The 22,685-nt window shown below is 40.4% G+C and overlaps 1 protein-coding gene across 9 annotated transcripts in view; it reads left to right on the top strand.

The window, feature by feature from the left end:
* The first annotated feature begins 8,668 nt into the window (after nt 1-8,668).
* PLEKHA5 (pleckstrin homology domain containing A5) overlaps nt 8,669-22,685 on the top strand; it is a 237,308-nt gene continuing 223,291 nt past the window's right edge. For all 9 annotated transcript variants that reach the window (XM_057556479.1, XM_057556475.1, XM_057556474.1 and 6 more), the window contains exons 1-3: nt 8,669-9,000; nt 9,150-9,229; nt 11,544-11,601. In XM_057556479.1, the coding sequence (XP_057412462.1) occupies nt 8,909-9,000; nt 9,150-9,229; nt 11,544-11,601 (230 nt within the window). In that variant the 5' untranslated portion in view covers nt 8,669-8,908. The remainder of the gene's footprint in view (nt 9,001-9,149; nt 9,230-11,543; nt 11,602-22,685) is intronic.

Here is a 22,685-nt window from a genome sequence, read left to right as displayed (position 1 = left end):
CTTTTATTTTCGTCAATATTTAGAATATCATCTAATCTTCTGAGCATGTTAAATATTGCTGACAAACTTAGAACTCATTGCATTTTGTTGTTGATGAAAGTTATGACAATTATAAAAATTTAAAAATCACCCTATTATCAAGATTGCCCGCCCAAAAAAACTGTCTTAAAATACTCTAGTAAAAAACCTGAAGAGCTATTTCTATCTTCTCTATACAAATGATAAAGCTGGGCTCAGAATGACACAACTGGAAATAGACTAACACACATGCCTCTAACCAACGTTGTTTCTTAGGTTTATACCCTATACAATTCTAGCAGGGCAGGCCTCCAGTGGATGACAAGACTGTCGCCAAAATGGGTTCCATGGCTCAGTCTCTCCTTCCCTCTGTTACCTGTACACAACTTTGAAAAAAGAGAAATTTCAGCTGGTATGATTTTTTTAAAGCCTTTTTCATTTCAGACCTATTTATCTCCTATGTAATTAATTATTCATAAATTTTTCTTAGTTTTCTTAGGTCAAACATGCATGTTCTAAAAAAAAAAAAAAAGCATGTTCTTCAGATCAGAAATTCAGCTGTTGGGATACTTCTGAATTTACAATTGCTTGGTTTTAAGATAAATGTATCCAAAATAGAAGAGCTTTGTTTAAAAGTCTCCAGTTTTTTTTTCCCATCGCACTGTACACTGTTATGTTATGATTCATTCAATTACTAAACATTTGTTGAATACTAACTATATATAAGGCAATGCCTATGATAATACAAAAATTTGCATTCACATTACATTTTCCTTAATTGGAGCTATACAATACATTACAATTAGCTACAGGTATTCTATTTTAGGTTACTATTTATATAATTTTACATGTAACTGAAACATAAACAATAAATTGGAAACTGAGGAAAATTGGTTAAAAATCAAATATATACATATACATGTATGTGTACATAATTTTCTATAATGAGATATGAGTTGTTGGGGAAAAATTTCTTGCTTTAAGCAAGTAGTGACTCAAAATATTAAAGAAAAATTCTCTATTCAGAGAGTAAAATACTAATGATGAGGAAGAAAATGACTCCCCTTCTTTCTTTGTTTACTCCTTGGGCTTAGGGCAGGAGAACTGATAACTTTTATCACTTATAGCTATACACATAATTAGTGATTGTAAGTTTATTTGTTTTTTCCTCCAGTTCATTCAGCTATCTGATTTTCTAAGTACTACATGTTATTTTTTTATCAATATTACTTTTTCTAGGAAGAACTTATATTCAAAAGAAGGTTCCATAGGGCCCTTTAACAAATTACAGACAACGCTGAATCCTTTCTGTCCATCAATATCTCACTCAATAGAACTCAAATCTTAGTATTCTTTAAGCCAGGTAGACAGCTCTATAGAAAGCAGCTATTTTCATACATTGCTATGCTGGTCTTGGGCCCATGCCATTTTTTTCTCTTCTATATGGGATATTCTATAAAAAGCTAAAGAGAATGTTAAACCTAAGAAAGGAAAGAAACATGACTCACTGGCAAGTTGCAGTAATAAAAAAACAGAACTAAGTATCAAATAAGGAGTGCTTCATAAAATATAGGGCACTATGTAAATATCAGTACCATTATTCATTCACATAAGTAAAGTTTATTGAATTCTAGGTGATAAAGATAAGTAAAATGTTTTCATTTAGGAAGTTAGGGAGGAGAAAGAGATGTAGACTACAAGAACAATTCAGTAGAGAAGATATGGCAACATGGCGGAAGGAGCAGCTAGGTTGGCCCAAAGGAATCAGGGATGGTTTCCTAGTGAAAGGAAGTCTTGAGCTAAGAACATAAACATAAGTATGGGTTTGTGAGGTAAACAGAGAAGAGGACATTCTAGGGAGAGAGAGTAGTGTGTACAGAGACTTGAAAGAGCTTGGCTTGTTCAGAGAACAGTAGGCTACTCCATGTGGTGACCATGTAGGTGGGCAGGGCTCACATCAAGAAGGGTCTCCAATGCCAGGCAACAGCCTTTGGATTTGTCTTCTAAGTTTTTGGAGCCACGAGACGATTTTCTGCAAGAAAGGAACATAATCAGATCTGCATTTTAAAAAAAATCATTCTGGTAACGGTGATGAATGCTCATATTAGGATATGAGAAATGAGGAAGAGGGTAACTTGGTGATATATTTAATGCATAATTAATATAATTTATTAACTGACTGGTTGTGGGAGGATGAGTCTGAAGTTTCTGATGAATGAAGTTTCTGATGAATTTCTTAGTGAATGCTGGTACCATTCACTAAGAGGGGAACACACGGGGTGGTGCAAGTACTTGGAGGAAAAGTGACTTGTTTGGGAATGTTGAGCTTGAGTACTGGAGGACCACCCAGAAGGAATATTCCAGAAGGAACATGGCTAGAAGGAAATTTGATATATGGTAAGGAGAGAGGTCTAGGCTGGAAATAAGATTTAGGAATTATTATCCTATCGGGCAGTGGTTCTCAGACGTTAGTGTATATAAAGTCACCGAAGTGGCTGTTAGATGCCTATTCCTTGGTCTAATCTTCAGAGGTTCTGGGTGAATGGTCTAGGAGAGGCCCAGGAATCAATACTGAAATAAGCTTCCTGGTGACTGCGCTGCAGATGGTCTAGAGCAAAGAGCAGGGGGAGAACCACAAGGAAGTGGCATCAAGAACCCCAAAAGTGGAAAGTTTCAAGGAGTGGAGGTGGTGACATGAATACAGCAGGGAGGTCAAGAAATGTTGGAGCTGAAAGCATCCACTCGACTTGGCAGCTTTCAGGGGAGACACTGGTGACTCAGAAGAGCAGGTGCAGTGATGTGGTGAGAGCAGACACTGGCTGCAGTAGGTAGAGAGTAACTGCAGGTAAGGAAGAGACTTAGCGAATGAAGCTTGGCTAGGAAGGGAATCCCTCGTGGACAGAATCTGAAATTTAATGTCCAAAGGACCAGGTTCAAGACCTAAGTTTGCCACTTAGTGGCTAGATTATATAATATCTTCATGGATCCCATTTTCTTATTTATACTATGTTAATAATGTCTATGTACAGAGCCATATGTACAACTTAAATATGATACTGCATGTGAAAGAACTTTGCGAATTGCCCTTCCAAATTTTTCTATTAGCAAACCATCTGAGTAGCAGAAAATCCTAAACAGTTATATACAGCAGACATCTTACTTGTGTCTGTCCACTGTGACAAAACATCCCCACCTTCAGCTATTGGAGTGTTCACCCAATGAAAGCAGAGGACTTTAGAGCAAAAAAGAATCATACAAAAAAAAAAAAAAAAAAGAATCATACGTAATGTCCTAAATAGACCAATGCCCTTACTTTACAGATGAGAATCCAGAGGTGTGAGACAGGAATGGGGGTTAAATGATTTGTTCAAAGTCATACACTAATTCATGGCAAAGATGGGCATAAATTCAGCCAGACTCCTGACTCACTCTAGCCAGCCCCCTCCGCCTGCATAATAACATACTTCTTTTAATTCTCCACCATTTAAATTTTGGTCTTTCTCTTTTACAGCAAAGAGAGAAGAAGGTGATTGAAGCTTTGCTGACCGGGATAAAGGAAGAGGTGTTTAATTTGACCAAGTCCAGAGGTTCAGAGGTAAGTTCCTTGAATACATTTTTGATATCCATCCCTCTGAGTCTCCAAGCGTCGAAGCAGATGCCAACTTAGTCTAGAATCCCAGCTGTAGTAGAGGGATCCGCCAGCAGCAGGGTTACTAGTGCTGCTGCATATTTCTTTCAATTAATCCCCATTTATAATTGAAGAGCTCTCCAAAACATTAACATTAAAAGACTGCAGTTTGAGATAGGCCTTGAGTGGTTCATGGGACACCCTTAGAAAGCAAATGCTAGAGAAGGTTTGTTTCTATCAGAAGGATAGAGATGCTACTTCCGCACTATACTTAAATATTTACATCTCCATCTTCCTTTCCAAGCCGCCCAGAGCAGGCCAAGACTTTTGATTCCTCTCACCCAGCAGAATGGCTGGCATACCATCTATAGTAGGGATCCTATAGATCCCTACTATATATTGAATGAATGAATGAGTATTGAATGAATGAGTGAAATAGTTTCATCCGTGACTCTCTTATCAGTTTATTCCTTAACAGAAGAATCCCTAATAAATTGACTTCTGAATATTATTTTTCTTCCCTTAGACCCTCAATCTCCATCTTTTCTGCCTAGATTTCCACTAAGCTAATTGTATCCTCTATTTTGCCCTTCCTCACAACTTTTCCTGATACATAACACTCTATAGTTGACTAGTTAAAGGAACTGTTTACAATATTCTTTATTTTGTGAACTAATAATGTAACAAAATATATAACACAAATATAGTTGGAAAGACAACCTAACCAAAGTCACAAAACTTTGTTGGTATATATATATTTTTTTTTTAAATTTTACTTATTTATTTATTTATGGCTGTGTTGGGTCTTCGTTTCTGTGTGAGGGCTTTCTCTGGTTGTGGCAAGTGGGGGCCACTCTTCATCGCGGTGCGCGGGCCTCTCACTATCGTGGCCTCTCCCGTTGCGGAGCACAGGCTCCAGACACGCAGGCTCAGCAATTGTGGCTCACGGGCTTAGTCGCTCCGCGGCATGTGGGATCTTCCCAGACCAGGGCTCGAACCCGTGTCCCCTGCATCGGCAGGCAGATTCTCAACCACTGCGCCACCAGGGAAGCCCTGTTGGTATATTTTAACAAACATTAATGTGCATGAATGAGAAACATTTCTTGATAGTAAAGAAGAAATTTCTCTCTAGAGCCTCTTTCTCTACTTTCCAGAGCTTACGCTTTTATCATTTCCTTTAAAAGGGGAAAAAACTTGATTTGCTGTTTTCTAAGATGTCACTTTGTTCTCTTTCCTTTCACATATTTTAAGAAACTTTCCTTTGAGTTTTTCTTGTCACAGTATGTATTTTTTCTGTTATATTTGAACTGGAAGCTCTTTAGGACAAGGATTGTCCTCTATGTATGGACAGAGCGATGTTTACTTTTAGTGCTCAGTACTTTTAAACCTCTTCTTTTTTTCAGAGAAGCTGCACTAGTCATAGGCTAATACACCTTGAAAAGGTAGATCATGATGTATGAAATGGAATAGTTTCATAAGACAGAAAATTAAAAAATACAATAAACTGCAGAGTTTAGATATGAGTTTAGGTCTGAATCAGTTATTGAAGAGGTACAGAGTGATAAAAAGGGAATATGTTACTGGGAAATAACTCTGTTGGGAGGTCAAAGCACTGGGAAGAAAATGAAATTCAATAACCATCTGAGTACTGACTCAAGGTTGGGAAGGATTCAGTGATGGGGAAGACATGATTCTTCGCCTCCTGCAGTGAAGAAAACACACATGTACACACAACTAGAAAGCAAAGCGGACCTGCATAAGGCAACAAAGATACAGAGAAAGGACATTCTAGGAAAATTTAAAGAACAATACAGCTTTACTCATTAAGGGTGAAAATTTTCCAGAGTGCCTCACATTCTAATGTATGAAGCTGCTTTTATTGGTTCCCGGAAGTCACGAGGGCTATTATTTTCCCGAATCAGGAGCACTTTGTATATGCCTCATTTTGTATATTGTCACTGAGTTTTTTATTTACTGCCTTTCCTAAATTTTGGGACACATGGAATTGTACTTAAGATTTTAGGTTACTATTTAAGCACAGCAAATGTGATTTCATAAGATACACATTTTTATTAAGTGAATCTCTATCACTCTTTGAAATATGCCTTGCATTAATGGATCTTGTAAATCAAAGATTCACAACTAAAAGGAATCTCCAGACAACATATGGTCCACTTAACGACTTCTCAGCAGTATTTGTCAAAAAGTCAAATGCTATCGCTGGACTAACAGGTACTAGATTTCTAAAGTTATTATGATATTAAAGAGTCACTTTAGATTTTTCAATCTGTAATGATAGTACAATATAAAGTCAATAGCTCTTGATTTTCTTGCTATGTTACATCCTGTGACCACTGATGGTAATGTGAAACATTTCCTGCTATTCACTGATTAAAAAACTCCACATTTTCCCAGAGACTGGGCAGGAGATAAGATGTCAAGAAGTAAAGAAATGAAAGAGGATAATGCAAAGGAACCGAAAAGAGAAAAACATTAAAGTGATGTTATTTTTTTCCCCTGTGTATGCAGATGGACAGGAAAATTATAGCAGTAATTGCAGGCTCCTTTTCACCAAAGACAGAATGGCCTTGGGGAATTAGAGTATGAGAGAAGAAGTCCAGTGAAACTACATTCTCATCCAGGCTCCACCTGAGTTGCTGGATTTGGCCAAGGTCATTTATCCTTCTGTGCCTTAGTTTCTATAACTGTTGAAAAAGATTTTTTTTTTTTAAACAACAGAAATTTATTTTCTTTTTTTCTCGCTCCTTTTTTAAAAAAAATTTATATTGGATCAGTTGATTAACAATGTTGTGTTAGTTGCAGGAGTACAGCAAAGTGATTCAGTTATACATATACATGTATCTATTCTTTTTCAAAATGTTTTCCCATCTAGGTTATTACAGAACACTGAGCAGCATTGTGCTATACAGTAGGTCCTTGTTGGTTGTATAAATATATTTTATTTATTTATTTTTTAACATCTTTATTGGAGTGTAATTGCTTTACAATGGTGTGTTAGTTTCTGCTTTATGACAAAGTGAATCAGCTATACATATACATATATCCCCATATCTCCTCCCTCTTGCATCTCCCTCCCACCCTCCCTATCCCACCCCTCTAGGTAGTCACAAAGCACCGAGCTGATCTCCCTGTGCTATGTGGCTGCTTCCCACTAGCTATCTATTTTACATTTGGTACCGTGTATATATGTCCATGCACTCTCTCACTTCATCCCAGCTTACCCACCCCCCTCCCCGTGTCCTCAAGTCCGTTCTCTATGTCTGCGTCTTTATTCCTGTCCTGCCCCTAGGTTCTTCGGAACCTTTTTTTTAGATTCCATATATATGTGTTAGCATATGGTATTTGTTTTTCTCTTTCTGACTTACTTCACTCTGTATGACAGACTCTAGGTCCATCCAGCTCACTACAAATAACTCAATTTCGTTTCTTTTTATGGCTGAGTAATATTCCTTTGTATATATGTGCCACATCTTCTTTATCCATTCATCTGTCGATGGACACCTAGGTTGCTTCCATGTCCTGGCTATTGTAAATAGAGCTGTAATGAACATTGTGGTACATGACTCTTTTTTTTTTATAAATTTATTTATTTATTTATTTTTGCTGTGTTGGGTCTTCGTTTCTGTGCGAGGGCTTTCTCCAGTTGCGGCGAGCGGGGGCCACTCTTCATCGCAGTGCGCGGGCCTCTCACTATCGCGGCCTCTCTTGTTGCGGAGCACAGGCTCCAGACGCGCAGGCTCAGTAGTTGTGGCTCACGGGCCTAGTCGCTCCGCAGCATGTGGGATCTTCCCAGACCAGGGCTCGAACCCGTGTCCCCTGCATTGGCAGGCGGATTCTCAACCACTGCGCCACCAGGGAAGCCCTACATGACTCTTTGAAAAAGATTATTTGCCTCTTTAGTGATTGGGAAGGTAAGATAATTCTTTACGGGCCCCAAAAAGTGGTCAGAAAAAGGTGCTATGAGAATACCAAGTAGTACTATTACTATTGAGCTGTGTATCCTGTTGGCATGAGTCATCTTGCTGCAAAGACACAGAAGCAATTCCAAGTGTGCCTGAGCATCAGAGACAATTAAAAGGAGGCCAGTGCACTTAGCCGGTGTTAAGGTAGATTTTAGTTACATTGAAATCTGCCCTTCACTCGTTCAAAAAAAACCAAAGCAGGGGGGCACTTTTAAAATAAGTATAGCAATGTGATTATACAAATAGACTTTCGAAATATTAAAGCCAGTTTGAATCCAGGGTTTGCCACTTAGTACTATGACCTTGGACAAGTTTCTTTAAACTTCATTTTTCCCATCTGTATAATAGCATCTATAGGGCTATTGTAGGGACTTAAAAACGTACAGGGTTACAAGGACTCAAGAAAGTTAGCTATTATTGTAATTTATAGGAGATAGAAGAAAGTAGAAATTCAGATTGATAAATAAGTGAATCTTTAAAAAAAGTAAGAGAAAAAGACAAGTTTGTATTTTATAAAACATATGATTCAAGGGGTCTAGGAAGAGGCAAACTTGCTTTGTCAAGTCTGAATCCACCCCTATTTCATGAGTCTACCGCAACCCATCAAACCTATGATATCTCGCACACAAAACACAGGAAAAACCTTCCGTGTGCTTCAACAAAAACAGCTTTCCATTTTAAAGCCACCTATATATATTTATATATATATTTTTGTTTGTTTGTTTGAAAAATCTCTTGGATACCCAATAGCTCTTTCAAAACAAAGCTCAGATGCTGTGTTTCTGTTGTTTTAAAGAGAGAGCAATCAGGGGAGCGCGGATTACGCTCCCTTTGAATCTCCCTGGGGGCTGGGAAGCCTTCAGGCAAAGCCCGGGGGGCAGGACGCTTTTTTTTTTTTTTTTTTAAATCGATCTCGGAACCTTAGCTCCGGCGGCGGGGGCGGGGGGGGGAGCAGGGCGGGAGGGGAGGCGCGGGTGGGAGGGGTCTGGCCGCGGGGCGCGGCGCCGCTCACCCATCCCCCCCGAGCGCGCGGCCAGGCGACCGGCCGGCGGCCGAGGAAGATGCGGAGGGGCGGCGGCGCGGGCCCTACCCAGCCCGGGCGGCGGGGCGGGCGCCGCCCCAGGGGGTAGGGCGCGCGCGGGGGCGCGCCGGGCCGAGGAGGCGCGCTCCGGCCGCGCTCGCTCCGCGCTCCCTCCGCTGGTTCGCTCGCTCGCTTCCTCCTCCCTCAGCAGCCGCGGCGGCAGCAGGAGAAGGCGGCGGCGGCGGCTGGGGATCAGACATGGCGGCGGATCTGAACCTGGAGTGGATCTGCTCCCTGCCCCGCTCCTGGACTTACGGGATCACCCGGGGCGGCCGAGTCTTCTTCATCAAGTAAAGAGCTGGGGACGGCGCGGGGGCCCGGAGGGGGCGGGAGGCTGGCGACAGAGGGGAGCGAGCCGGGTCGGTGCCTCTCCGGCCCCCTCGGCTCCTCCCGCGCCCCCACTCACGCCCCGTCTCGGCCCCTTCTCTCACCCCTGCAGCGAGGAGGCGAAGAGCACCACCTGGCTGCACCCCGTCACCGGCGAGGCCGTGGTCACTGGGCACCGGCGGCAGAGCACAGGTAACGCCGAGCCTGGCCGGGCCCGAGCGGAGTTGGGTTTCGCCGGGAGGAGGCTGCAGAGCCCTGGCCGCCCGCCTCCTGCCGGCAACCTGCCCCGAGCCGCCGTCCCCGGGAGGCGGCGAGGTGGGGCGGAGGCCGGCGGGCGGGGGCGGCCGCAGGTAGAGGGGCCGGGGGACTTCCCTCGAGTCTCCGGACGCCCCTCTCCTCCGCCTTTGATCGCCACTAGCCCACGGCGCCCTCTGCCCCATCCCAGCCTGCTCTTCCCCCACGCCCCTGGGTGGCCCACTCCCCTCCCCCGGGAAACCTGGGATCCTGAGTTTTTCCTCCCGCGGCCACTCCTGAGTCCTCCGAGCGCCCCCCGGGCCCCCCACCTCACCCCCTTTCCACCTTTAGGAAGTCCTTTCCCACTCCCCTCCTGCAGCCCGGGACCCTGCCTCTCGTCCGCCGGGAGAATGTGTCCACATCCTCCCCCTCCTCCCCGGGAGCTGCCTCCCTCCTCCTGTGCGGCTTCCTCCTCCGAGGTGGGACTTGTGGGTAGGTGGCTGTTGGAGGAGGAGGAGGAGAGGAGTTTGGGGGTGCTTCGATCCTCTCCGCGACAGAGCGGCTTGGGAAATCTGGACGCTTTCTCTCGTGCCCCCGGAGGAGCAGCCGGGGCCGGGGCCGGGGCAGGCATTTGCAGCTGCAGTTGCTGGCCAGCCAGATTCGAAGTCCCCGGCGGCGGCACCGAGGTCGCACACACGGCCAGGAGGCGGTGGGCGTGCTGGGGGGTGTCCTGCGTGTGGGCACTGGTGCCCTAATAGGAGAGGGTCGCCGGCGAAGCAGATCTTCCTGGTGCCTTGGGTAGCTTGTTTGAATGCTGCATGTGAGTGGAGCTGGAGGAGAGCTGATTGGAGCTTCAGTGCTGGTCTGGCTTTCTTTTGTCATTCTTTGTGTACATTCTTGAAACTTGTTTGTCTTTGAAACGTAACATGTGTTCTCTTCCTGGCCTGCCTCTGTTTCGGGTGATTGGAAAGGCTTGAGAACAGTTTGGGTGGAAGGTGAGGCCGGCTTCAGAAGTCTGTAGAGCTTGCCCTCCGGGATACTTCTGCAACTCTGAGATTCTCAAAGTTGCCAGGATATTGAACAAGCCTGCCTTCTCTATTACATTCTGGAGTTCAGCGAAGTGACTAATATCTCTAAATTTGCAAAAAGGTGGAGGAGGAAAGGGAAAGCTGGTATAGCAAGCATGATGAGGTTACATTTTTAAGGCATTTCTGACTAATACGGCGTCATATTTCTTAACTCCCCGATGTCGTCTTTGACTTGAATGTACATTTCAGTGTTTTGCATACGTAAGTCAACTTTGATGGCCTCTTTGCCTTATGGATAGTAACAGGTTTGTGTCACAAGAGATAATATGATATTTAGGTAATTTAGCCTAATCGTCTCGTGGAATTATTCCATGATTATTTTGGCTATGTGAAATACAAATCTTTATCCTATTTACCCCCAAGGATTTGATAACATTCACACCTCAGATAATTTTATTATATGATTTCAGGTTAATTTTATTTTTGAGAGGTGATCTTGATTTTTTTTCTGGTTTGGTTTACTTTGACTTTGTACACACATTATTGGTTTTTTATTTCAGAGCGGTATTATGATTAAATCCAAGACACTGGTCGTTTGTAAGTAATATGTAGCACAGAATGGTACCATCGTTCACCTGCATTATTGCCAGGTTTATTACTTGAAACTTCACATCTCTTAAAGTCAAGTCTGTAGAAACACACATGTACGTATAAGTATGTGATTTCAGATTTCTTTCCCCCTAATTAAGAACTTAGGAGGTTCTTTCTCATCAGTGACACTTCCTGGATGGATTCACTTATGTAGCTGAAAGATGTGGTCTTACATAGACACAACATACCTAGGAAGAAGTTGGTGTTACCTTTTACACGTAGTCTTTTTCTTTGGTTTTGGGGGACTTTTTGGCCTACCGTTCAAGGGTACTTACCTAGGATTAGAAGGCATCCCTTTGCTTTTTTGGCTGCCAGGGCGTAGTTCCTCTCCACTCTGATCAAAGTGTATAATTATGTCAGATAACCTCTAATACTGTTGATACTTTTCTGGTGGCTTTACATTTGAATTGCCATTTTCCAAAAAATGATATTATATCTGAGTTTTATTACCAGTCTAATGCTTTTTGGGGGGGTTAGAAACCTACTTAATAAACGAAAATAGCTGATCATGAAAAGGAATAATTAAAATGGTTTGAAACTTACTGTGTTATTCTATCGAAGTAATACTAATGGTGAAATGTATGTTTTTTTAGATTTGCCTACTGGCTGGGAAGAAGCATATACTTTTGAAGGTGCAAGATACTATATAAAGTGAGTTTTTTTAATTATGATTCTTTTTCCTTGGTAATTCAAATGTTGTGATTAACCTTTGGTTGTATGTCTAGGTTGTATGATCATGATTTCTTAAGGTTTATTGTATTACATTGACTTTATGCTTTATGAGTGTTGGAATTTTGAGGTAAAAGATGACACTCTTAGTTTTCTTATGTTGTTTGCCTGGACCTTCATTGATTTGGCAGTTAGATCATTTACGGCCACAGTTACATTTTTGGTGCTTCTGTATATATTTTTGAGTGATAGCGCATTACAGTATTTTGTCTTTAGCATGTTACCTTTTTTTTTTCTTTTTAAGTGAATTCTGTTCATGTGTATTTTGACCAGAACTATTAATAAGTAGCAAAAGTGATGTAAAGAGAGATTACAGTTTGATGGACAATAAGAAGACTGAAAGTAAAAGCAAATAAATAAGGAATATTTCACAAACATCTGTTGGAGCATTGTTTGTAATTTGCCTCAGTTTATTTAAATATATCTAAGTTTTGAAAATACATATCGAAATATTTTACTGGTAATTGTGTTTGAATAAAAGGCTTTCAGTAGCACTTACAAGGGACAAATGACCAGTCCTAACGTTAAATTAATTCTATAGCATATTGAAATAATTTTCTGTTCAGAGTTAACTTGATAGTACTTGGAGACAAATACAATGTTTGAGGGCAATATTATATAGGAAAATTTTTTATCCCTCAAGGGAAAATAAAGGTGGTTTTATCTTCATTTTAAATTAGAAACTGTTTACTTAAGAGCTTGTTTTTGTTGTTTTAAAATTTTTTGTTTAATTTTAAGGAACGGAGGCTTGAAAGAGAATGCTTAAATACAAGATTTGGTTGCGATGTCAATGGTTTAATAATAATAACAGGTACCTAGCTAAAGGCACCTCTGTTTCATTGGGCCCAGTAAGGTATTTTGCTAAGTGCCATTTTAAAGATGATGCCGTACTTCACTAAATTATAATTACCTATATGGTTTTAATATTTTTTAAAATGATATTTATATAAAATGTTAAGGAATATGTATAGTATTAGCTATGCTTGCTTTTTTGGATGTAGAAATAGAGAAAGCAGAACGAAGGTGCAGGAATGGAGTATAGTTTCATGATGTGGTCATTCTCTGGATATATTTAATTTACATCTTTTATTTGGAGATTGTGCTTTACATTGTTAGATGGCCTAAAAAATAAAGGCATGAGTAAAGTGCAGAGTCACCAAGTATTTTTTCTAGCGGTTATTTTTATCCTGAATTAAAGTGAGTTTGTATTGCCATGAAAAGGGATACTTCTTTTTTTTTTTTGGACAAAGTATTGATATTTCTGAAGAAAGACAGTTTTTTTGATGGGGTTCATTTATTTTTATCCAGTATAATTTTAACTACTGTACCTTAAGCCTAGCTGATCTACAGAATAGCAGTAACACTACAATTCTCAGTATCATTTAAATGTCGGTGAATGTGTACATTTCTTAGATGAATGTTTGACAGTACAAAATGTTACTCTGTGTGGGCCAAATATGTATGTTTTAATTTAGAAGTAAGCTGTTAGAAAGACTGAGTTTTCTTTTGTTTTACTAGCCGTTTTGATAAGAGTTTCTTTTATGTTGACTTAAATTAGAATCTTATTTGAGTGTCATGCCTAAGTAAGTTTCTCAGGCAAATGAGGACAATATTAAGAAAGTGGTAATAATTTTACTGTAACTCAGGATACATTTTTAAACTAGTGGGTTTTGATCATGTGGTATTGATAGACAGCCAATCATTGTGTCCAAAAGTAGCAATAAAGAATTTATATTATGAAGGTAAATTGTTCTAAAATTGAGCATGTTTTAGAAATATACACTCATTAAACTTCAAGTAAGATAACCACTGACAAATACATGATTTGCTGAATGTTAGGTGCTACTTCTTTTCCTTTCTGGGTTATATCAGAAGACTAATTTCTTTTAAGATTAGTTAAATCTCTAATGTGGGCTGTAACTTCCTAGAAATTTTTTACTTACTTGTGTTGTTATGAGCAATTAGGGATGCCTGATCATTCTAATATAATAGGGGCACTACTTTTATCTTAAACTTCACAATTTACAGAGTGCTTTCACATGTTACCACGTCTGAATCTCATTTTAATCGTGGATGTAGTCAGAAGAATTACTCTTTCCATTGTCACACCACATAATAAAACAACAGAAACATGCCTTTGGAACTTATGGTCTGCAAAGACAGCAAGATGAGAAACAGCAGGAACATGAACTATATTTAGAATGTTCAGAGTAGGAGAAAGGATAGGAGCCTGCAGTAGGAAAGTGATGACTGTTGGTGGATATATTTCTCATTGTTGGTTCTTTTTTAGATGAAGGAAGGAGGTTACTGCTCAAATTATAAGAAAAACAGGTGATCTAGTGAGCAGGGTGGATTTTGTTCACAGGGGAAGAGGGAAGATGAAAGGCCAATAAAAGACACATTGACCGTCTTGTTATTCCTAATCCTGCGTTCCTGGGAGGCTCCCAGAGCAAGAACAGAGACTGAAAGAACTTGAGTTGTTTCTGCTTTAGTTCCCAAGTGAAGTACATTTAACTCTCAAATTATTTCTCTCCTGAACAAATGTTGGTGTTTGTTCAAAATGGCAGAAGAAGAATTTATCTTTGCATAGTATTTTGGTATCAACTGCATCCCTGTGGGCATTAAGGAGAAGAGTACTCTTCTGGGGAAGAGTTGGAAGGCAGGCCTTGACCCTCTAACACGTTGGAGCTCAGTCTTTAAATTAGGCTGGCTGGAAAAGACAACTTCTCAATTCCAGCCCACTTTCAAATTTCTTTGAATTTTATACTACTCTGGGAATTTACAGTATTCTACAAAATGATGAACTCACAGTGCCAAGAAGAGATAATGTGGGAAATGTGGAAAGTTACTTAGCTTTCCTATCCCGGTTAACTGTTTAATCTCCCTCTTTAAGCTTTGTGCAGATAACCATAGATAAGTCTAAGCAGAGCCAGAGCTGTGTTGTGCTTACTGTCTTTCTGTTGCCACATTTTGTGTTTTGTGTACTCATCTTCCGGGGAGAGCTGTGTGCACGCAGTTAACAGTGCTAACTAATGTCAACAGAGGAGCTGATCAGAGTTGAGTTGTATAGATTTGAGCTGGATAATCAGTTTACTTTATACAGTTTTTGAAATTGGTTCTTTCATGAAAGTCTACAGTTAGGAAACAGAATATATACTATAGAGAAGGTATTTTACTTTAAATTAGTTTGGCCAGAAAATATTAAAATTTGAAAATTAATTCTGTATTGTAAAGATAAATATTTAGCTTTAATTTTTTATGAGAAAAGCTTGCCTTAAGCTAGCCAGCCTCTAAATTATTGTATTACTTGTGTGTGTATGTATAAATACATATACACAGAGTTTGAATTTGATTATTGTTTCCATATTGCTTTTTAACACTTAATTCATGCTTTTTATCTTTAGGAAGAATGCTGAAAATTGCCAGTGACTTTTATAATTTATAAAGTGTAGCTTTAAATATTCAAATAACTTAGCTCATAAAATACAGAAGATAATCTTATATATTTGAAGGTTATAAAACTTTCTGCTTACTCCTTGAAATATTACTGAATGACTCTGTAATGACAGGTCATGGTAGCTTAAAATGGATGTGTCATTGACTATTACTTTGTGCTTCAAAGCTTTAAGATGGTTAATTTAAAGGGCTAAGTAAATCTTAAAACAATGCTCTCCTAATAGTGAGAAACTTTGTTCTAATTATTTAGAGGTCATTGTCTTATGTGGCAGGTTTGGGGACCCAAAAATGTCTTTGCAGGGTAATAAAGTAGTATGTAAATTTTGTGAGGTTATATTTTCATATTGCTTTTTTCTTGATTTAAAATTTTAAGTTCTGAAAATTGAACTTTTTCTTAGATATGCAAATAGAGCAGTGTTTGATTTTTGACTAATGAAGTTTCATTTCAGTATCTGCTATAGTTGGATCTAATGTGTGCTTAGAATTTCAAACTAATCTGCAATGATGGGAATTCTAGTATGAAATAGCCATTTAAGGTTGCAAGTGAGAGGAAAATCTGTTTCTTCACAGATTATCACAGTTCAAACCATGAGTGAATACAGGGAACATAGCTGCCACGAGAATGTGAGAATATATTGCAATGTATTTGAGACTTAAAATTGTTTGGTACAGTAGTACTGTAATATTATAATTAGATATTGCAACACAATGTTTCAGAACAATTCATGGACATTGTACATCTTTTTCGTATTCATAACAGTTTTTGGAATAAGTAATCCTTTTTAAAAAATTTTTTAAAATTTGTTTATTTATTTGGTTGCGCTGGGTCGGCAGGCGGGCTTCTTAGTTGTGGCTTGCAAACTCTTAGTTGCGTCATGCATGTGGGATCTAGTTCCCTGACCAGGGATCGAACCCAGGCCCCCTGCATTGGGAGCGTGGAGTCTTAACCACTGGGCCACCAGGAAAGTCCCAGAATAAGTAATCCTTACGTGTGTAAAGCACTTGATGCTGATTCGATAGGTACAGCATAACAATTGAACTATGATTTCAACTTTCAAGGAGTTTGTAGTATAGGGAAAAGCATGCGGTGTATTAAAAAAGGGAGATGGTGTGGGCCCCATGGACTTGGTTAGTGTGAGGCACTTCGACACAGCATTCAGTGAATTTAATCCTCACAGTAGCCCTTAGTTTTCTTTTTCTCCCCGCCACCACCCCTTTTTCAGGATGAAACTGAAGCTTAATGAGGTTAAGGGCCTGTTGTAGGTCATATAGTTTCACTATGAGTCACTACCATTCAAATTAAGGTCTCTGGGCTGAAACCCTTCTAGACCTAAAAATACAGGGCAATATAAAGAGATCCTATAGTATGTGTCCCTCCATAAGTAGGTTGCTTGGGGACAGAAATATCATTTCATAGAAATAAGTACAGTGGTTAGGTTAGTAGGCCAACCTACAAATAGAAGCTTGTTTAACCCCCTAAAAACTTGTTGACTAGTATTATTTTAGTAGAATCTTGGAATTTGGTCCTTCCTTTACATCCACTCAAGAGTGCTAGACACTGTTCTAGGTGTTTGGTGATACAACTGAGACCCGGCCTTCCTGGAGCCTACAATCTAGTAGGAAAAAGAGACGTTAAAACAAAACATGGAACAAACATGTAATTTTAAAATGGCGTCTGCATAAAAGAACAGCAGAGTGTTTTGTGACAGATTAGGAAAGTTTACCATAAAGAACAGTGTTTCAGTGATAAAATGTGTTTAAGTTTCAAGGGTGGGGTGACAGGATTTCCAACTTTAGTGAATTTTATGGTGGGATCTCATTGTCCTTCGTAGCCCCAGGGCCGTTGCTGGGACCAGGCCTGCTCAGTGTCTTCCCGTAGTGCCTGCCTGTAGCTTAACACCAGCGTCTAGTGAGCCTCTGAGTAAATGGTGTCTGCACTGATGATGCTGGCCTCCACCCTCCCGAGGAGTTAATCGGGATAGAACCAGAGGAGTCCCCACAACTCAAGGGATTGCATTTGGAGAACCCTTTCTGGATTTCTCAAATGATTTTCCCCTAATGTGGAGAGACCTCTTTCTTTGTTTTCTTCTTATTCTCAAAGCTGGTGTAGTTTAGGAAGGGGCAAGAAATGGGGAGTAGAGAAAGAATTGGTTGGAAGAGTCAAAGAGTTGGAGGCCTTGGAGACTGGTAGGACGTAAGCATCCCTGTCTAGGCACCTCTGTCTGTTCTACAAAGACAAGGGGTTTCTCAGCATTTGGGGGCCAATACTCTACTGGGACCTTGTCATTTTTCTATAACAGATATGTAGAAGTTGGGGTTAATGGTGAAAATTTACTTGTATAGATGTGTATGCGTAAGTTGGAGTTAATATAAAAAATGATGCTGGTTGTCTGTCAGACGGTGTCTTAAGAAGTCAGAGGAGGAGGAAGGAGCTTACTTAGGCTGGGCTGACGTGGAAATGCTTGAAGGAAGAGGCAGGAGTTGAGCTAGGCCTTAAGGACATGGATGGAATTCAGATGGGTTGAGATAGATGACTGATAACATAAATTCATGGGGGTGGGGACATGTATAATATGTGTGATGAGTAGAGATAACTACCCTGCAGGTAAGTGATTAGAAAATGCTAGGATAATGGGAAGTCAGACGAGGAATACTGTTAGGAGTACTGTTTGTTGTTGTGTCTGGTCTTTGAATATAAGGCTGAGATTTTTATTTCTAGGCAAGCCCACTGCAGGTGTTTTTTGGTATAGCATTAATAGCTTAAAGTGAAGGTTTTAAGGGAGATTTTAATATAGGCAGCTTGGGTTAGAAAGGGGCAAACCTGGAATCGAGGAGTCCCGTCCTGGGTCTGTTGCTGTAACCTGGGAGTTAGTTGCTGGAACCAACTTGGTAGCAGTGGGAATGGAAAGGAAGGAGGCCATTGATCAAAGATACTGAAAAGGAGTTGACAGGCCTTGGAAGTCTTGCTGAGCTGGGAGGTTGTCAGAGAAAGAGAGGTCAAAAGTTACACAGAAGCCTTTATGTCTGAGTGGCTACAAGAATGATTGGTACCCTTGACCAGAATAAGGGGATAGGTGGTTGGGGGGAGCTCTAGGCAGAGGTGTTAATGATGGTTTGGTTTTTGAGCTGCTTATCTTGAGAGGGCATAGCATTTTAGGTGGCTAAAATCTGGCCTTTCCAAAGGACTCCCAACGTTATCTTCTATTCCTCCCTCATAAATAAGAAATACAAACCACCCCCCTCCCCCCTGCCCTTGCAAAATGCTATCTCAGCTACCTAAGTATCTCCAAATAGTATGTAGATCCAAGCCAGGAATGTCATATTCATCCATCCAATTATTCATTCAACAAACACTTACTGAGTACTGTGTGCCAAGTGCTTTAGGTTTTATGAACAAAACAGACATGGACCTTGCTCTTAAGGAGCTTATAATTAAATTAAGGAGAGAGACAGCAGTATCATAATCACAAATATATAGTCGTAGACTGAAAAACACTGTGAAGTATACATCATGCTTTGAGCAGATGTATTGTGAGGACGCGGCCCAGTGTGGAAGAGGCCTTTCTCACAAACATAAGGAGTAAGCCTTCCTCTGAAAGCTCAGCTGCGAAGCCCCACAGAGTGATGAGAACAGAGCAGTGCAAAGTCACCTGAAAGATGAATTGATAGCATTTTGGGCTTGAGGTTGGACCATAACCTGAGTGAAAGCATTGCTGTAGCTAAAGAAAGACTTGGGGTGGGGTTGGTGTGATGTGGAAATTTAGGAAAAGGAGAAAAGCTGCAGCAGAAGTTACTCTCTACTATCTAGTAGAGAGCAAGGCTAAACCAATTGATTTTGACTATTATTTCAGTCCCAGTGGCAAGGTCTTCCAATTACTCAATCATTCACTGATGCATTTTTTTCCTTCACTTCTCTTCAATACATTTTGAACTCATAATTATGTGCCTTAGCAATTAGGATACATCATTAAACAAAATAGATCAAAAAACTCTACCCTTCTGGGGACTGGGATGGTGGAGGAGAGGATATCAGGCAAAGAAAATAATAAGTTTTTTAAAAAATAATTAATTAATTAATTGTTTTATAGCTGTGTTGGGTCTTTGTTTCTGTGCGAGGGCCTTCTCTAGTTGCGGCGAGCGGGGGCCACTCTTCATCGCGGTGTGCGGGCCTCTCACTGTCGTGGCCTCTCTTGTTGCGGAGCACAGGCTCCAGACGCGCAGGCTCAGTAGTTGTGGCTCACGGGCCCAGTTGCTCCGCAGCATGTGGGATCTTCCCAGACCAGGGCTCGAACCTGTGTCCCCTGCATTGGCAGGCAGATTCTCAACCACTGCGCCACCAGGGAAGCCCTATAATAAATTTTATGGTATGTAAGAATATATAAATGCTGTAAGACAAAAATTAGAGCAAGGTGTGGAGGATCAGGAGGGGAGTGAAGAGGAATGGGTGTGGGAGAAGAAGACAGTGGAATCAGAGAAGGAAGAGCCGGGCTGTGTGGCGGCCTCGTTGGTTGATGTAATTGGCTGTTACACGGGGAGATGTAGAGCCATCGCAGGTCTGAGCAGAGGAGGAGATGCATGGTCTGGCTTCGCCCTTTGAAAGGGTCAGTCTGACTGTTGTGTGAAGGTGAGACTTTGGGGGCCTAGTGGAGCCCCTCCAGTGTAAGTTCTCTCCCTCGTCAGATTCTCTCCTTATATTTCTTTTTAACACTTAACAGGATCATGATTAAATATTTAATTGTGTAACCCCATATTTCTTTTAAGCTGCCAGCGATTATCAGTGCCATTGATTTAATAATAGTAACAGCTTTTCAGAGGGGAGAGACATAACCATATTAAATAAACCCCTTGATCCTTAATTCAGAAATAGTATATTGAAAAAGCACGTTTTAAAATCAAGTCAATGCTTGCTTAATACCTGTTTGCCTACACTCCTTATGGTAGGTAAGCTTCATGAAAAGCAGCTCGTTCATTGCTGTGTTTTTAGTCCCTCAGCTTAAACTTTTCTCATAGTAGTTCCTCAGTAAATATTTGTTGATTGATGAATTTTGATGATGAGAGTCAACTTCATTCCATGCTATTCAGAAACCTTGTAATGTGGCTCTTTGTGAAATTTAAATATTCTCTTTATGTGACATCTGTCTGTCCCAATATGAATTAGGAAATCAGCTGTTTCTCGAGTTTGGCTTATGTGATTCTCCTCCAGGAGACAGATAGGATCTGCTCAGAGGCCTGATTGTGGGACCAGATCCAGGATCAAGCCGAGATAATGCAGGGACCTGTGAGGCCTGTTGGGAGACAGCTGAATCCCAGACCTTGCCACTGACCATGCCATTTCCATTTAGAAATGTTCACAGTTCAGGCTGCTGTGGTTTGGAGAACGGGGGAGATATACTGTCATCATTAGTATGAGTAAAGCGAGTGTAGACCACTGAACTCAGTGGGTCCTAGAGAGGCCTGAGAGAAACAGAAATTAGTCCTCACGAGGTACAGGTGACAGACGTTTCAGAGCCACGCGGAGAATTCCTTGGTTACTTAGAAGTAGCCTCCTAGCTATTTGGGAATTATTCTCTGAAGTGGCCAGTAATTTTAGAAACACCCAAGAGAATCCCTCTGGACTGTTAACTCCTTGAAGGCAGAGACTGAGTCATAATCATCTTTATGTTTGCAGCACTTGACACATAATAGGCAATGAGATGTTTGAAATGAAGACCTATTACAGATTGTAAGAGAAACAAGTCATTGCCCAAATCTGAACGTCCCAGGACATTTTTCTGCTTCTCACTTGTCATCAAGTCAGGATTCATATTGTTGTAAATGTCAATGACCCAAAGCCAACTATTATAAGCAAAAGCAAACTCTTTTCCCACATTAGTTCCAGGAGTGACACAAGTGAATCCTTCAAGACCCTTCCTCACTCACCTTTTTTCACTTTAGAAAGCTTTTCTCCACTTAACCAGAAAAATGTTTGCCAACGGCCCCAAATTACACCCTTTTAGCTTTTTAACCCAAAAGATAAGGTTTCTTCTCTATTCCTCAATAAAAAAAATCTGAGACAAGGACTTTGACCACCTTGTATTACATGCCCATTGCTGGAGTGAAGACTGGCCCTCTGGTCTTCAGTAATTTTCTGTCCTTGGCTGAAGCCAAGATTATTATCAGCCAGCCTTCCAAGAAACTGTGTGATTAGGGGGGAAGGCCCGGTCACGTAGGAAGTCAGGGTGTGAAAGGCTGCATGATCAGAGATCTCCTGCTCCTCCCTTGTATACAGTGCACAGTGCCAAAGGCCAGGAAGGCCATGAACCTGAGCATCTGCAGACTTCCTAAGAAGTGATATTATCAATGATTTTCAAGGATACTTTCTGCCTTCCATTGAAGAGGAAGTAGTTGAAGATACATGCAGGGTGGTTCAGGCCTGGACCCTGGAGAATGAAGAGGAAGAGTTAAATTCTGAGGAAGAAGCAATAGAAACCAATCCTATACTGGCTGCCTTGAGCAAGGGGGATTGAGGAAACCAACTTCGATTTGGTACAAGTGACAGTACAGCCTCACTGTGATCAAAACTCCACCCTGCTACGGTGGGCCAGGGATTCCCTCTGGTTCTTCTGAAATCACTGGCCACTTCAGAGAATAATTCCCACACAGTGTCAGTGCTTGAGTAATGCTACCCAAACTTGCTTGCTCCATGCCTCCCGTGGATGTTCTACATGCTTTTCCCCGCCCCCCCCGTCCCTTCCAAGTGACTAAGATTCTTTACATATATTATTTCTTTGGAATAGACATGGTCTTCAAAAGAGAGAATTTGCCTCTGAGATGAAGAATAGTTTTAGACTTCATATTGAGTGAATTCCATCAGCTTTTTGCTGAACTTGGTTGAAGGTACATATAATACCCATTTTATTAAATATTTACAATGAAGCTGTTTAACCTAAAATTTAAAACTTAGTAAAATAGGACAGTGTGGCAGTCTTAAGAAGAACCAAGGAATTACTCCTTGCTCATTTTTCATAGTATACAAAGCAATGGTGGAGGGAAAGTAATTTGTTAAACTTAGTGTCAATTTTTTTTCTCTGTTTGAAAATTCATCTGTTCTACTTTTATTTTGAAAAATTTAATCTATCACAGAATATAGATGCATCTAATAATGATGGCATTTAAAAAAATTTAGTAAAGAAATGTCAGAGAATGATTCCAAATCTGTGTTTAGTGTGTGTCCTTTTTTCCGACCTGTTTTATAATGTTAAGTGTTTCTTTCTGATTATAGAAGTAATGCATTTTTATTACAGAACATTTGAAAAAAACTGAAGAGTATAAAGAAGGAGAAAATAAAATCACCTGGTCTCATATGCAGAGAGAATTTCTATTAATATTTCAGTATATATGCAAAAATATTTTTAAAGATTTGGGTCTTATTGCTAATACTGTGTCGAATGCTGTTTTCATTAGTTATATCGTGTGTCCTTATGTCATTATATAGTTATTCAATGGAAGATTTTTTAATAACTCTGATGTTCTATCTTATGAATATATAATAGTTTAATCATCCCTCTATT

Source organism: Balaenoptera acutorostrata, chromosome 11 (genome assembly GCF_949987535.1).
Source record: "Balaenoptera acutorostrata chromosome 11, mBalAcu1.1, whole genome shotgun sequence".
In the NCBI taxonomy this organism is placed as follows: domain Eukaryota; kingdom Metazoa; phylum Chordata; class Mammalia; order Artiodactyla; family Balaenopteridae; genus Balaenoptera; species Balaenoptera acutorostrata.
Note: the sequence above shows the minus strand (reverse complement) of the source record. Positions and strands in the feature narration are given on the sequence as shown.